Consider the following 16,560-nt stretch of genomic DNA (forward strand, 5'->3'; position numbering starts at 1 on the left):
ACTTAGTTGTCTTAAAATGATCCATTTATGTCTGTCTTATGATTATTGAAAGAAACAATTTTGTTGCCAAAAAATAGTAATAACAAGCTATTATATCTATCTCTTGCTGTAATTTGATAAAGAAAATTAGAACTCCTCTGATCCGACATGTGTTAGTAAGAGTTACTTGATAGAATATTTGTGACCTGATAACAAAGCTGCATATTGACTAAAATCTGATAACATTCTACTGAGCGATTCCAAAAGAGAAGAGAGTTTTGGGAAGAGGATCGTATGCTTAATTTTCTTGTCAATTCGTAAATTCTTAGTTCTTACACAGGACTAAGAAAAGGTTAAATTTTATCTGTGTCTCCCTTCCTGAAAATAACATTAATTAGTACACAATACACATTTTAAGCTAGTCAAACATTTCAAAGCATATTCCTGTGTGTAGAATTCTTAATTAAGAATATTGGAATGTATGTGTGAAGCAAGTATGTGTTAATTTAAGGACGTAGGTATACCTTCCAATTGGAAGAGAAGAGTAAGCTTTAAGTCCAGGTTTCTCATGCATTACAAAAAAAAAAAAAACAACTTTGTAATGGCTGTGAATGACATACAGTTTAGCCCCCCCCCCTTTTTTTTTAATAATTTCTGTTGTTCATCATTAAAAAAGGAATGGATCTTTGAATGGATCTTCACCTTAAAAAGAGGATTAAGAAATAGGAGTGTTTTCCCGTGGATTCTTCTTAAAACCCAAGCAGAGGCTTAAAAATATAACAACAGGTGATATGGAATGATCTGTTGAAGTTAGGAATTCCAGACCAGCCTGGGAAACATAGTGAGACTCCATCTCAAAAAATATATCTATAACAATAGGAACCAGACATGTATCTCTTAAAATTTTGATTTGCTCATTTTCCAAACTCCTTGATCAATGTTTAAGTGGATGTTATTCTTGGACTATAACTGTTCTCATTTTATATAAAATATGCACACATTTCATTTTCACTATATAAGCTCCATTTCTTTATGGGTATTCTGCAGGCCACCTTTTCTTGTGAATTATCTTGATTAATAAAATTACTATTTACATGCATTCATCATGAACAATGTCATGACTAGTCCCTCATATTAAAAAATCATGTTCAGTGTGTACCAGGTTCTGCCTCTGCTCTGTTTTCTTAGATTAATAAATACGAACCAAGACCCTACCCTCTTGGAGCTTATATTATGCAGGGACAGAGGAGCTAATGTTCTAGTGAGGTGACTATATACAATAATTTCTCATATGACATGTTTTCAAGTCCACAGAAAACCCCCAAATTATGAAGCCTTTCTATTGTACTGCATAACTTCACAAATATGCAGGCATATACAACACACTAGCAGATAGATAATATATGACAAATAATAAATAGAAGATCAAGTGTGCCTAAGAAGCAGCCCAACTCTTGCTCAACACATAAGCTTATTTCTTTGTAGTGCAGCCTAACTCAACTTAGTTTTCTTATCTACCTTGGAATAAACCACAATGAAGACGAAAAGCAAAGAAAACAAACTTTTTCCACATATCATTGTATTTTATCTTTAAACTTCTAAAACTTCTGAAAAGGTCAAGAAATAGAATCTTACAAGGATTGCAGAAAGCTAGTCTTTACTTCCTGTGCTTGTCCCTTATCTGTATGTATAAGTGTGTGTATGTGTATATGTAAAATTTTTTAACACTTTATTGAGTCCATATTTTTTTATCTCTTTTACCATTTATTTATTTATTTATTTATTTTTTTGAGACAGAGTCTCACTCTGTTGCCCGGGCTAGAGTGCCGTGGCATCAGCCTAGCTCACAGCAACCTCAAACTCCTGGGCTCAAGCAATCCAACTGCCTCAGCCTCCCGAGTAGCTGGGACTACAGGCATGTGCCACCATGCCCGGCTAATTTTTCTATATATATTTTTAGCTGTCCATATAATTTCTTTCTCTTTTTAGTAGAGATAGGGTCTCGCTCTTGCTCAGGCTGGTCTCGAACTCCTGAGCTCAAACAATCCACCCGCCTCAGCCTCCCAGAGTAGGAGTGCAGATATCCCTTTCATATATAGATTTTTTTCCTTTGGATAAATACCTACTAGTGGGATTGCTAGATCATATGATAGTTTTATTTTTAGTGTTTTGAGAATCTCTATACTGTTTTCCGTAGTGGTTATACTAATTTACATTCCCACCAACAGTGTATAAGAGTTACCTTTTCTCTGCATCCTTGCCAGCATCCATTATTTTTTTGTCTTTTTGACAATAGGCATTCTAATTGAGGTAAGATGATCTCATTGTCTTAATTTGCATTTGCCTGGTGATTAGTGATGTTGAGCATTTTTTCATATACCTATTGGCCATGTGTGTATCTTCTTTTGAAAATGTCTATTTGTATCATTTGCCCATTTTTAAATTGGATTAATTTTTGCTGCTGTTTGAGGTTTTTAAATATGTTCTGGTTATTAATCCCTTGCCAGATGGATAGTTTGCAAATATTTTCTCCCATTCTATAGGTTCTGTCTTCACTCCATTGATTATTTCCTTTGCTGTGTAGAAACTTTTTAGCTTGATACAATCTCATTTATCTATTTTGCTTTTGTTGCCTGCACTTTTGAGGTCTTACCCAAAAAAATCCTTGCCCAGACCAATGTCCTAAAGCATTTCCCCAGTGTTTTCTTCCAGTAGTTTCATAGTTTCACATCTTACATTTAAGTCTTTAATCCATTTGAATTGGTTTTTTTATGTGGTGAGAGATAGAAGTCTAGTTTCATTCTTCTGCATATGGATATCCAGTTTTTCCAGTACCAATTATTGAAGAGACTGTCCTTTCCTCAATATATGTTCTTGGTGCGTTTGTTGAAATGAGTTGGCTGTAAATGCATGGGTATATTTTTGGGTTCTCTATTCTATTCCAGTTAGTTCATGTGTCTGTTTTTATGTCAGTACCATGCAGTTTTGGTTACTATAGCTTTGAAGTATATTCTGAAGGCAAGTAGTGTGATGCCTGCAGCTTTGTTCTTTTTGCTCAGGATCACCTTGGCCAATGAGGGTCCTTTGTGTTTCCATGTGAATTTTAGTATCGTTTTTCTATTTTTGTGAAGAAGGTCATAATTTTTATTTTATATAGGTGGTTTGTCATTTGGAGCAAATTACATCATAAGGTGTTCTTCTTTGCCTTACTGATTGTTTGGGGCCTGGAGTGTACTTGGTCTGGTATCAGGATTGAAACTCTGGGTTTTCCACTGTTTCCATTTGCCTAGTCCATTCCTTTATTTTTAGCCTTTTTGAATCACTGTATTTTAAGTTTGGCTCCTGTATTCAGCATAGGGTTAGGTTTTGCTTTATATGCCAAGTTGAAAATATTTTTCTTCTAATTAAGAACTTGAGTCCATTTGTATGTCTTACATGACTCTTAAGCTTGTTCTTTATTCTGTCAAGTCTTATGTTGCAGAAGAGCATACTTGCATATTATATAATATTTCCTATGCTTCTTTCTCTATTTGGAGTATCTTATACATTTTATTTATTGTCCTTATTGATTTTATTATACTATAGTTTTGGAAGGTTGAGGAGGAGGTTCAGATCAGTTTACTGCTGTTGTTTGCCAAACGCATACACGTTCCTCTGAGCATGCATTTTAAACAAGATTATTTCCTCCTCGGGATTGGTAGAACTAGGTACTAGAGGATACTTACCAAATGGTGTGAGGCATGCAATAATTGATTCATAGGTAAGTCTTCAGTATCTCCAAAGATCTCCTCCAGGCACAGATACACCATGGTGTAGGTCCAATGAGCGTTTTTGCTAATATGATCCCCAAATGGGTAATATGTTATGAAACTGGTTCTAACTTATGTCACTCAAAATGGGGACTCTTATTCCCCTTTAGCACCTTATCAATCCTTTAGACAAAAGTAAAACAAGGACAGAAAATATTTATAGGTTTTACAGAAGAGGTTTCATTTGAACTGACTTTTAAAATAAGACACATTGAAATGTTATTTATTCCAATTAAAACATGTATCAGATGATGATAACATGATTGGAACTACACATCTGAAAAAAGTCAGAAGCTACTCATCTAAGGGTATTATAGATATGACTTGCATAGTCTTAAATCTTGCAGTGACTTGATTTTGAATGAAAAAAACATTTTTTTTTTAGCCAGTCCTGTTGGTCAGCCAGAAAATGAAATTGTCCTTACATTTAACTTATAAGATGTTGACTAATAACAATAACAGAAGCTAACAGTTATCAAGCACTATGTGCCAGGCACCATGCACAGGGAATATTTTATAGGTGAAATTGTATTTAAACCTTGCAACAACTTTTTAATGTTATCTCTATTTGACATATGGATAAATTACTGCTTAGATGGGTTCACAAACTTGCCCTGCAGTTAAGCAGTTAATATGTGATTCAGCTAAGATTCCCTCCCAAGTCATCTATCCCCATATTCTAGAGCACTGGGAGATTAGGAGGTTAAGCACATTTCCTTCCCAAAATAGAGATGAGGGAGTTTACGTTTTGCTGCCCCACTTGCTTGGTGTGCCCTTCCTCCACAGAGGTAGTTGCTTTTATTGTCCTGTGGGGAAAAATAACTGTTTATTAAGATTAGTCTTATTACAACTCTCATGCATGGTGAAGTCATTCTCTCCTGTTTCTAGTTTTCCAAGTGGCACGCTGTGATGGTGGGTGCATACTTTACAGTGGGAAAATGTGGAGGAAGGAGGATTAGGGAAAATCTGATTCTGAGGAGTTAGTTGTCTTTAAACTAAGATATAAATGCCTGATTAAAAGAAGAGTTGCCGAATCTTGAGTAATATTTTTTATTTCATTAGAAAATAGCAGATTATTCATTTAGGAGTTAACATTATTACAGTGATCTAGGCTAAATATAAATTAAGAAAATCTGAGTTCTTTAAGCCAAAAATATAGTAAAAACTGAAATATCACTTTAATTAAAAATATAAAGTTTCTGATTTCTTACAGAAATGATTAGGGCAAATATAGCTTCTTATTAAAGGTCACACAAACAATAACTGCTGTAAATGATACCAGATGATTCAGGGCTTCTAATCTAACACTTTTTGTCTTTTGTACTGACAGATGCTTTGCTTTCTTGCAGCCTCCTCCTTGATTGTGCCACTACTGAGTTCTCCAGTTCTCTTTCAGCGGTTGTTTAGCATACTTCTTTCCTTGATGTCAACCTACCTCCTTCTAAGCACAGGGTATAAACTTTTTTAAAAATTTAATTTTATAGCAGCAAGTTTTAAATGATATATTGACATTTTCTCTATTAGTATTTAACCTCTGGAAATGAAAATTGTTTTGTATATCTTGAGGGATAAATTATAAATATTTTCTACTCTGTGAGAATTGTATATGACTTGATCTATAATCTTCTGTTTTCTTTTCCTTATCGTTTTCATAATATTGTTTGTTGTCTTTATCTTTCTATTTCCTGAAGTTGCTAAAAGGTCATTTAACTACAGTGTTAGAAAATTCTGATTGATGATGGAGGAATTTTAAGTCTCAGTGACTTTTATTTTTTGTTACATTCCTTCCATGCATTTAAATTATGCTTTGATTTGTCCATTCTTCTTTGAACATAATATTTTGTTTTTATTCTTAATCTTACATGTATCACAGTTGAAATATCCCTTTGATTCAGGGAACTTTCAGGATATTTTCCCAAAAGTTAAAGAATCTATTTTTATTTAAGATTGAAATTTTCTTAAAAAAAAAAAAATAAAAAATCCAGCAGCTTGGTTTAGGGTGAAGCCTGAAGCATTTTTTAGAATTCAGTGAGTACAGTGATGTACTCCTTCCATTTACTTTGCAGAAAATAATTCTTTCCTTGCTTTTGAATTTTATTCTTGCTTAAATCCTTATGAGGGTAAGAAATGGGCACATTATTACAAACAATGAATAGAACAGACGAATTTAATAAACACCACTCACAGACAGTTTGAATTTTGGCCCAAATATAGGATCTTGATCCAATTTAGACTAAACACAGGGCTTCACCATTGTGTTATCAACAGATTATTCACAGTTATGATTCTATAAAGCCATTTTTGGTCCAAGGGCTTGGGGTTCACTCTTTGGGAAACTTAGTTGTTCTAATTCAGGATTAGAGAGATACTCTCAAAATCTTTTCATAGTAGTCTCTAACACCCTAAGTGACCTAGACCCCAGGAATTCTTGTAGTCCCTGGATAGGAGATGATCCAGTCCAGTGGGGTGCTAAACCTCCTCCTCTCACCAAAGCTCCCTACACCTCCTGTCGTTTCCCTTTCCCCTGCCTAATCAGATGTGGGCCACAGCTACAAAGATGTAATATAAGCATCATGGAAATTTTCACCAGCTACCTAATAAGATCTTAAGATAGGCTTGCTTTGAGATTTAAATAAAACTTGAAGTCTATAAGCATCCAGCTGTTCTTATTCAAGGGTGATAAACATCTTGAGAGTTTAAAACCTTTCACACTTTCCCCCTTTATTGGTGAAACTTCAGGATGAAGAATTTTGTTGTATTAGAATTCATCAAAGCAAAAATGAATGAGAATATGTACAAGTTTTTGGTTTATGTAAGAAACAAAAGATAAAAATCATTACCGTTCTAAGTCACCATTTTGAGGTGGCACATGAGTTTTATTAAGAGATCTCACCCAGAGGTTGACTTAAGGAAATAAGTGTTTGAAAGGGTCCAGAAATATGTGCTACGCTTCTACACAGTTGTTTAATAATCAGTAAACCCTTCTCTTTATAAACCTTCATATTCTAAAGCAACAATATGTAATTGATTAAAAAATACCAGCAAACTGGCCAGGCATGGTGGCTCATGCCTATAATCCTAGCACTCTGAGAGGCCAAGGCAGGAGGATCATTTGAGCTCAGGAGTTCAAGACCAGCCTGAGCAAGAGAAAGACCCTGTCTCCACAAAAAATAGAAAAATTAACCTGGTATGGTGGCATGTGTCTGTAGTCACAGCTACTTGGGAGGCTGAGACAGGAGAATTGCTTGAGCCCAGGTGTTTGAGGTTGCAGTGAGCTATGATGACACACCATACACTCTAGCCTGGGTAATAGAGCAAAACCCTGTCTCAAAAAAAAAAAAAACTAGTGAGACAAAATTATATAATAATTTTAAAAAACATATCAGCAAACCTAGAAATAGATCTAGTTCACTGGATTAAAAAGGAAGGAGAGAAAGAAGGAAGGATAATTGAAGTTTAATTTTGAATGAAAAAACTATTCATAATATAGAGTGAGTTAATCAGGTAACTTGTGTTGGGGGTATAATAGTGCTTTCAATCACCAGTTTAATAGTCATAAGAGATACCAAAACAGATTATCACAAGTATGTTTAACATATTTTAAGAAAATCTAAAAAGTGAAAATTCATATCCCAAATCAGAATATTAATGCTAAGTATGACCTTATTAATGAATGCATTAGGAGATGCATTATTCAATTCAGAACCTATATTTAGCTTTGCAAAAAAACCTCAAAGGATTATCTTGAAATAGCACAGTCTAGTCATTTCAGTTTTGTACATGTTTTCATGTTTCAAATCACTTTTGCAAAACATAGTCCATGTGTTAGGGTTCACCATGATCATTTTGGATGACCTGGAGGGTTCTTTATGTAAATTAGTGAATGTTCAGCATTACAGGATATTTAAAAGAAATGCAATTTTATTATGTTATAGAAATATATTAATAGTAATCCTAAATTCTAACAATGAATCCTTGATTTAATGAATAAAGAAGATTCATTTTTAATCAGCACTTAATTATTTTTATGCAAATGAAAGCTATTATAGTACTTGAAAATCGTTTGTTCTCTTGGTTAAAGATGGTTAAACATTTCCCTATGAAATTTTGTTTACCTTATCCCTTTGCTTAGCAAACTATAATACAAAGTTAAATGCCTTGTCAGCCCTATTCAATTTGCACAGAGACCAAACCAGCAGATCCTAATTTGGTAAGGTTTTTGTTATGTTTTCTCTGAGACTGTGATGACATTTCATTGGTATTTCAGTTTATTAATTCAGATATGCAGACTTTATACAAAATATTGATTGTCTTAAGACATAAAGTCCCATAGGAAGATTGTCTTTATCTGATTTATTCATCTACATTTATAAAAGAAAGTGATCGTAGTGCATAGTTTTTGAAAGAAAGTAAATCTGTAGCACTGTTTGCAGAACTGTGAAATTTATGTTTTTATATATTAGGAAAAAATAGCTTCATATATAACTGCAAATAATTTTTTTAAATTATGGTCCCCTTTTGCTCAGAGTATGCACCTTTATTCAATTAATCAACAATTGCTTTTTCTTTCACATCTCCAGTGTCCTGAGCACTATGCAGACATACAGAAAAAATAATTAGTGTACTACCAGTATACAATAGAGTTATAAGCTGCTATAAAATAAGGACTATATTTTACAGTGTTAGACAATTACAAAATGGAACAGTTAAGTTATTGTGAGTTAGTCAAGTTGTGAATTGCATGACAAGAGAAAGAGTTTCAGTTGGTGCCATCAAGGACTCTTGTGGAAGTTGAACTGACTTTTAAAGAATGGCCAGGATACAGGCATTTGAAATCTTTGCTTTCCATTTTTTTTAAATCATTGTAACAGTAGTATCAACACATTTTGGAAAGTAAGGATAAGAAAGAAAATCACTTATTAACTCTACTTCTTCTGTTGATGTTCTGGTGTTTTCTTTCATGCTTAGCTCTGTGTTTGTTTGTTCAACTTAGACGTGATCACAGTACATGTGCTATTTTGTATCTTTCTACTTAACATTATTTTAGAAACATTTTTCCAGGTTGCTTATAGGCTCTTAGCTACCATTTTAATAGATATTTAATATTTCATGATGTGGATTCACCTTGATTTACTTAGTCATTTCTCTACTTTTTAAATTTATTTTCACTTTTTAAAAAATAATATTTTAAGTAGTGTTTTTATTCATTAGCTTTTTACATAGTTTAGATTCTTTCCTTTGTTCACGTCTCAGTATAGGGTAGGTGGGCCATTGGCTATGAACTTTTTTTTTTTAACTCTGAATTGTCTTAAGAACACTGCCAATTTATAATATCTCCAAGAAACTAGGAGGGGTACTATTTCATCATATCCTCAACAGTATTTGGTATTTTCATTTTTAAATAAGAATATCAAATGCTATTTTAATAGGCCAAAAATGGTACTGCTTTGTACAGTCTTCTGTACTTGTTTAACTAATGCTATTTTCTCATGTATGTAGTATCTGTTCATATCCTTAGACATTCTGAATCTTATATACCAAGTGATTTGTGTATGTTTTCTCAAACCTAAATGTTTTCTTCTGCCCAGTCTTCAATATTTTAGTTTTATGATCTGTGGTAGAATTTAAAGAATTTTCTTTCTTTTGCTTTCTCATGTTTAGAAAATTAGTGCTGCATGGTGTATCTGGAGTTGAGTAGTTGAAAGAGTCAAAATGGAAATTTGGTTTTCTTTTGCTTTGCTCTGTTTTGTAACTTCTGATTAGGTAAATAACTCCTTTAACAAATACTTCTTGTGACCTACCTAGGTCAGCAGTGGTGGGTGGCCACATAAACACAGACTCATTTTATAAACTAGTAGGAGATGCATACAAGTAAACATGTGATTAAGACAGTGTAAGTACTATAATAGAGCATTTTGGGTACCAAGGTGGAACATTTATCCCAAACTAAGCGGAAATGGTTTAGAAAAAGTCTGCTGTTATTGTTTTATCTCATGAGCATTTCTTCCCTTCTGTAAACAATATTACAACAAACATCTTTATGAGGAAATCTTAGTATATATGTCTGATTATTTTCTTAAGGTAAATTCCTAGAAATGGCATTATTATAGTATATGAATATTTTTGAGACTTTTGATACATATAATAGTATTAGATGGCCTTCCAGAAAGTCTACATTCCTATAGAGTATGAGAGTTCCTTTTTCACTGCACTCTTGTCAATACTTTTTTTTAATATTTATAAATGTGATAAGTAAATATAATATCTCACTATTTTTTTAATTTTTATATAAGTTATTGATAAGGTCAAACAATTTTTATGTTTGTGTTCCTGTATTGCCCATTTTTTTAGAAAATTTGGAATGTTCATCTTGTGGTTTTTGTATGTATATTAATCATTTTACCTCAGGAATTATCTTTTTACCTTTGTCTTAATATTTTCTTTCTCTTTTATGCATATATGCTGTTTATTTTATGAATGATTTTTCAATATCTCTACTATTTTAAACATGTAATTATCTCAAGATTTAATGCATTTCAAAAAAAGTGATGTTGGAGTTGAAATTTATATTACTTGTCTACTTTTTTCTGAAAAGCATAGAAATTTTAAATGTTGTATTAATAATATTGTGACTTAGAAGTATTAAATATTATCAAAATTGTTTTGAGAAAGATCTATCAGTATAAATATGCATATTTATTTATTTTAATGTTTTTTTCTTTTCATTTCTACTCCCCTCACCTCACCCCATCCCCACCCCTTAGGTACGAAGCTCTCTTTCCATTAGTGTTGTCGTGTTTGATGTTTGTTTGGATATACATGGAACAAGAAACCCTACAACGATCTGGTGTTTCCTGTAAACAGAAGGTAGTGTGTCAAAATCATTGTTGTGTTTCTTTGAGAATATTAAAATATTCTCTATCCTATAAAGAAGTTGCAATGTTATTTCCTCAAAAATTCTTTCTACTTAAAATTTTAGCGTTTGAAGAACTTTGGTAAATTTTACTTGGTATAGTAATTAAGTTAAACAATTAATTTACAAGGAAAATTTTTGCTTATCATAGAAAAGCACAATTTTATTGTTTTACTGGCAATACATAGGTTGGGCCTTTCTTAGTGATTACTTGAGCATCACTAATATAAAAAACATCAATATAGATGCAGAGATAGAGGAGAAGAGAATGTTCTTTATCTTATTTTCCTCTGTTTGCACATCTAATTTTTCCTTCCACCAATTTATTTTAGTCAGAATAATGTTTATGTTGTCACAAGTCAATTTATGAATTTGATCATAAGGTGACATTTAAATTCCCATTGTTGTTTTTCTCTTTCTAGTCATCCTGATCCCAGGTGCTTATTCTGTTGCCTTAATGATTGTGGCCTTCATCCAGATCTTAGACTGCTTTTGCAACATGATATACTTTGAATTGGCTAACATCCAACACAATTTTGAGGATACCTTTATCATGCTAAGATAGAGAGTTGAATTGATGTCTTTTGTCTTATTTAGAACTGAAGATAATTCTAAGAAATTAGTGATAGAATATTTACAATTTTACTGAAGATAAAATGATATTGCAGAAAAACACCTTCATGGTAGATCCTTCCTTAATGGGTTCCAGTTGAGTTTACAGGGGAGTAATTGATAATTCAGAATAATTAATTTCAATAAAGAAAAATCTTTATGAAAGTATATTTAATAATTACTGGTTTTTAACTTTTTCAACCTTAGAACATTAAAACAATACATGAAAAACAGTTTTGATCAAATTCATGTAAATAATCAGAGATTGTCCTTAATATTAAATATTTCAGCAGTTTGAGGATCATTGTGTTACTTTTTAAATTCTATTTTTTAACAGAAATGAAGCCTATTTTTTTCTAGAAAAGTCTATTAACAGTCCAAGAACTTACTGGAAATTACATGGGGGGTGAAAATGGGGAATGTCTTCCTTTGGACTTACCTGTCAGTGTTCTTTTTTGGGGGGAAGAGAATGAAGCAAGAGTGCACCCGTCTTGTTGGAGTTGAACGACTTTCTATTTTACTAAAGACAGGAATATTTTGCTTTTTTATAGGAAGAAAATAATTTCTCTGCAAATAGAATTAACAGAGGAACAAAGAAACAGAAATATTTGATTTTACCATGCCTTTTAATATCATACCATACTTGGGTTCAAGAAGATTAGGAAGAAGGAAAAATTATATAGGGATTTAAAAGTGAAGCATTTATATAGGATAAGAAAATCCCAATTCTTTTATTACACATATATCAACAGTACAACTCTGTTCTGTATATTGTTAGCAACATATTTTACCTTTTGGCACATTTTATTAAGATATAATTAAGCTATAGGAAAAGATTTATTGTTGATTTTTTTTGTCAGCACAGGGTATGTTTCTAGCTATTGTAACTTAGCCATTATAAGGTTGCCTTTGAGTATAGAAGTAAGCTGTTATTGTGCATTAACATTTTTATTATTATCTTACAGCTCACCAGTATCCAATTCTCCTATAATACTGACATAACTCAGTTTCGGCAGCTCTATCTGGATGACATCCGTAGGGCCTTTTTCCTTGTATCCTTTGTTGAGACTTTTGTTTTAAGAGCTGCAACCTCTCATTTAATGAAGTAAGAAGACATGGAAGGTTTTTCTGCCTGTCACTTAACTAGTGGTGTTACCTTAGAGGCCATTTAACCTCTCTCTCAACTGTAGTTTTCTCATATAGTCCACATTTAAAAATTTTGTTAAACTATAGAAAAGTATAAAGAATAATATAACAAGTGAGTGTGTGTATGTATTCCTCCCATTCAAAATATCAACAATTAGTATTTTGTCACATATGCATATATTTTTAAAAAATTAAAACATTACAGCTAAGGGTAAAGCCCCCTTTCAACTCCCAACTCCAATCTAATTACCCTCACCGTAGAATTATTTTTCATGTGTGTTTTATGCTAACTTCACATTATATAATGTCTATCTCACAAGAGTTTTTGGATCACATCAGAAGCAATATTGTGAAAGTTATTAGTATTAGAAGTTTAAACGACGGTATAGCACAATAAAGTCTCTCTTTGGGAAGGTTGACTGACCAGCTGCTAGAAATTCATAGAGAAGTATTTATTTTGTTATTTTTGTTTTAGTTTTTCAGCTTTATTGAGGTATAATTAACAAATGAAAATTGTATTTTTATATTTGATGTGTACCACTTGATGTTTTGATATACATATATGTTATAAAATAATCACTGTAATCAAGCTAATTAACATATCTATTGCCTCAGATAGTTACTATTTTCTTTTTTCTATTTGTGACGAGAACACTTAAGATCAATTCCCTTAGCACATTTCAAGTATACAGTATAGCATTAACTATGGTCACCATGCTGTACGTTAGATCTCCAGATCTTATTCATCTTTCATAACTGAAACTTTGTACCCTTTGACCAACATCTCTCAGTTTCCTCCTCTTCCTAGCCCCTGGCTATGATCATTCTACTCTTTGTTTCTAAATTTTACTATTTTAGTTTATAAGTGAGGTCTTTCTGTGTCTGGCTTATTTCACTTAGCATAACGTCCTCCAGGTTCACCCACCTTGTCGCAAATGGCAGGATTTTCTTTTTTCTTTTTTTAAGGCTGAATAGTATTCCATTGTATATACATATATATAGATATTTTCTTTATGCATTCATCCATCAGTGAATATTTAGATTGTTTCCATGTTTTGGCTACTGTGAATAATGTTGCGGTGAATAGGGTAGTGTGCATATCTCTTCAAGATACTGATTTCATGTATGTCCATTCTGGGGTGGGGAACCTGTGGCCTTGGGGCCACATGTGGGCTTCTGGATTCTTGAGTACAGCCTTTTGTCTGAATCCAGATTTTACAGAACAAATCTTTTAATAAAGGGATTTGTTCTGTGAAGTTTGGATTTGGTTGAGAGGCCTCACTTGGGGATACGGAGGGCCACATGTAGCCTGGAGGCTGCACGTTCCCCACTCCTCACTCAGTTTGTATAACCACGCTATAACATTCAACTCTCTTCATTTTCCTCTTTCTTTTCCCTTGACTTCCAGGACACAATACAAGTTCTCTTCTTAGCTTTTTATTATCATCTCTATTCTCCTTTTCTAATACCTCTTCCTTTGCCTAATCTTGAACCATATTTTTTTCTCCAAGGTCAGTCATTAACCTTCTCTTACTGTGCCTGGTTCATGCCATCTTCTCCTAGAGCTTTGACAGACATTCTGTGCAAACAATTGCGAGATCTATTTTTCCAGCCTTGACTTCCCTCCTGACCTCAAGAGCCACATGTCCAGCCTTCTGCTGGGCATCACCAAATATATGTCCCGAACTGACTAACAACTGCCTCTCCTCACTAAAGTCACTCTCTCTGGCAGGCCGCATCTATGTTTCTTGATTCATCTTTCACTGTATCCTTTAATATAAGCCCTTATCACACCTATTTATTGTTTCTTGGCTATGTCATTTATTTTTGGACTGTTTCTTTTCCATAAAATGTCTCTCCTCTACTTCTACATATCGTCATAATCTTAGTCACCATATGAGTATTTTGAGACTATTTTATTTATATTTATGTTCTTAGTGCTTAGCTCTGTCTCCAACATGTACTAGACAATAAATGGTGGTTAGTTAGATGATTGGTTGAATGAATGGATCCATGAATACATTTAAGGCTCAATTCACCAATTCAAATGCCACTTTTTCACTGAAAGTTGTCATGATTCATACTTCCTGTCTGGTGTTGCTTTAGCACTTTTGTGTGTGTGTGTCTATAATAATAAAATAAGTAACATTTATCGGGCTCTTTCAATGGGCCAGGCACTATTTTAAGTACTTTACTAGTAGTGAGTTCTGAACACCAACAGAATTAATATCTACTTTTTATTACTATACTAATACAAATGTAAGTTTAAGAAATGTCAAAAAGATGTTCAGCATTTTCTGATGTGTCATTCTCTATTCAATTATTTTAAAACATGATGCCTTATTTCTTTCTGAGTGTTTCAGAGTCTAGCATGTGTTTTACATATACTGGGAACACAGCAAACATATATGAACTAAAAGTATGTCTTTCAGCTAAAAATGTCTGTGGTATGCACTAGTCCACATTCTTCTTTTGAAAAAAAAAAATTGCTAGCAGCCAACTACACAATTCAACTTGCTCTTGTTAGGGAAGAAGAAAATAACCTTCCTAAGGTTATTTCAAAATGCATTCATAAGGAGATATGATGGAACACTCATTTAAAACACTTCATGATCAGTGTACAAATAAAAGACAAATTATCCTCATGATAGAATTAGCATATCTTTTCTGAATGAAACGAAATTTGTATGAATTCTGATTTGTTTTGCCATTTCCTTAACTCTATTTAGGTTTTTTTCTTAGTGACAGCATTTTTTGGAACTGGAAATATAGCTTCTATTAACAGGTAATTTTAAATGAAAAGAGCATTTTGTAACCAAAAAATAATGCAAATTGGGACTTCTATACCTTTTGTCCTGTACCTTGCCTTTATACTGAATGATATATTTTGGAGATTTGTATGTATCAGCATATTCAGATCTACCTTGTTTCTTTTAGTGGCTTCATAATAATTTTTTATATACTTGTGTTCTAGTAAAAGTAGAGAGAATTAATTTAAACATCCTTTTTAGCAGAACATTCATTTAAAGTTATGGCGTGAATTCTAAATCCTTTTTCTTTGTTATAATTCCCTAGCTTTGACCTTGCCTCTGTCTATTGTTTTCTGACTGTGTTTAGTCCTTTTATGATGGGAGCCCTGATGATGTGGAAGGTTAGTTTTCTTATTTTATTATTTTTTATTAAGCTGTTGATTAAGATTATATGAATACATTGTGACATTAAGATTATGTAACATTGTGTTACATTTATATTATAAAGTCATTGTGACACAGTTAAATAGCAATGGAAAGAAGATACCTTTTCAGACTTGGCATTGATACCATTCTGAACTGGAGCCCTTACTCCAAAATACAGTTAATTTTTTTGCTTCACTCTGAAACCCATTTGACTACCTTCCAAGGCTGTGTGATGAGTCAGTGACTTAACCCATTTAGAATAGAACACTGACTGGCCCATGCATATAAATGGAACCTTATAAAAGAGTAAGGATTCCATGTTAGTCCTGGAAATGTGATTAAAGCCTGTGGGGAAGCTGTGACCAAAACTGCAGTGCTGCTCAACATTCTAAGGTTCCCAGAACCCATGATCCCCACCTGTGAGATTGCCAACATGTTATCTTTTCTCCTAATCCATGTACCTGGAATTGATCTATTCATTCGACAAGTATGTCATTGAGTGCTATGTTCAATAATGTGCCAATCACCACCCAGGTGCTGACCAGACAAAGAAAATAACATATCCTCAGCTTCCCAGGGATTTAGACTCTCCAGTGAAATGTAATTCATGTTCTTCCCCTTCCTGTCTAGAGTCATTATGCTTGTTTTAGTCCCTCTACCAAATTCCCTTAACCATAATGCCTGGCACATTTTGTGTAGTTAGTATATATTTAGCTAAATAAAGTAACTGATACCTGCCTAAAATCTGATTACTTTCTGTTCAGATCATGTAAGTAATAATTGTTAAAGATATTTGTTCTCTTAATAGAATTAATATCTACTTTTTGTTATTACACTAATACAACTGTAAGTTTAAGAAATGTTAAAAAGAGATTCAACATTTTCTCATGTCCCATTTTCTATTGAATTATTTTAAAACATGTTA

The 16,560-nt window shown here is 32.9% G+C and overlaps 1 protein-coding gene across 1 annotated transcript in view; it reads left to right on the top strand.

Moving 5' to 3' along the window:
• The window catches only part of PIGN (phosphatidylinositol glycan anchor biosynthesis class N), a 91,676-nt gene that overhangs the window by 53,554 nt on the left and 21,562 nt on the right, over window positions 1-16,560 (top strand). The window contains exons 21-25 of the mRNA XM_069467927.1: window positions 5,138-5,240; window positions 10,553-10,655; window positions 12,279-12,365; window positions 15,189-15,244; window positions 15,535-15,610. Coding sequence (XP_069324028.1) covers window positions 5,138-5,240; window positions 10,553-10,655; window positions 12,279-12,365; window positions 15,189-15,244; window positions 15,535-15,610 — 425 coding nt within the window. The remainder of the gene's footprint in view (window positions 1-5,137; window positions 5,241-10,552; window positions 10,656-12,278; window positions 12,366-15,188; window positions 15,245-15,534; window positions 15,611-16,560) is intronic.

The sequence above is a fragment of the Eulemur rufifrons genome, chromosome 5 (genome assembly GCF_041146395.1).
Source record: "Eulemur rufifrons isolate Redbay chromosome 5, OSU_ERuf_1, whole genome shotgun sequence".
NCBI classification, from domain to species: domain Eukaryota; kingdom Metazoa; phylum Chordata; class Mammalia; order Primates; family Lemuridae; genus Eulemur; species Eulemur rufifrons.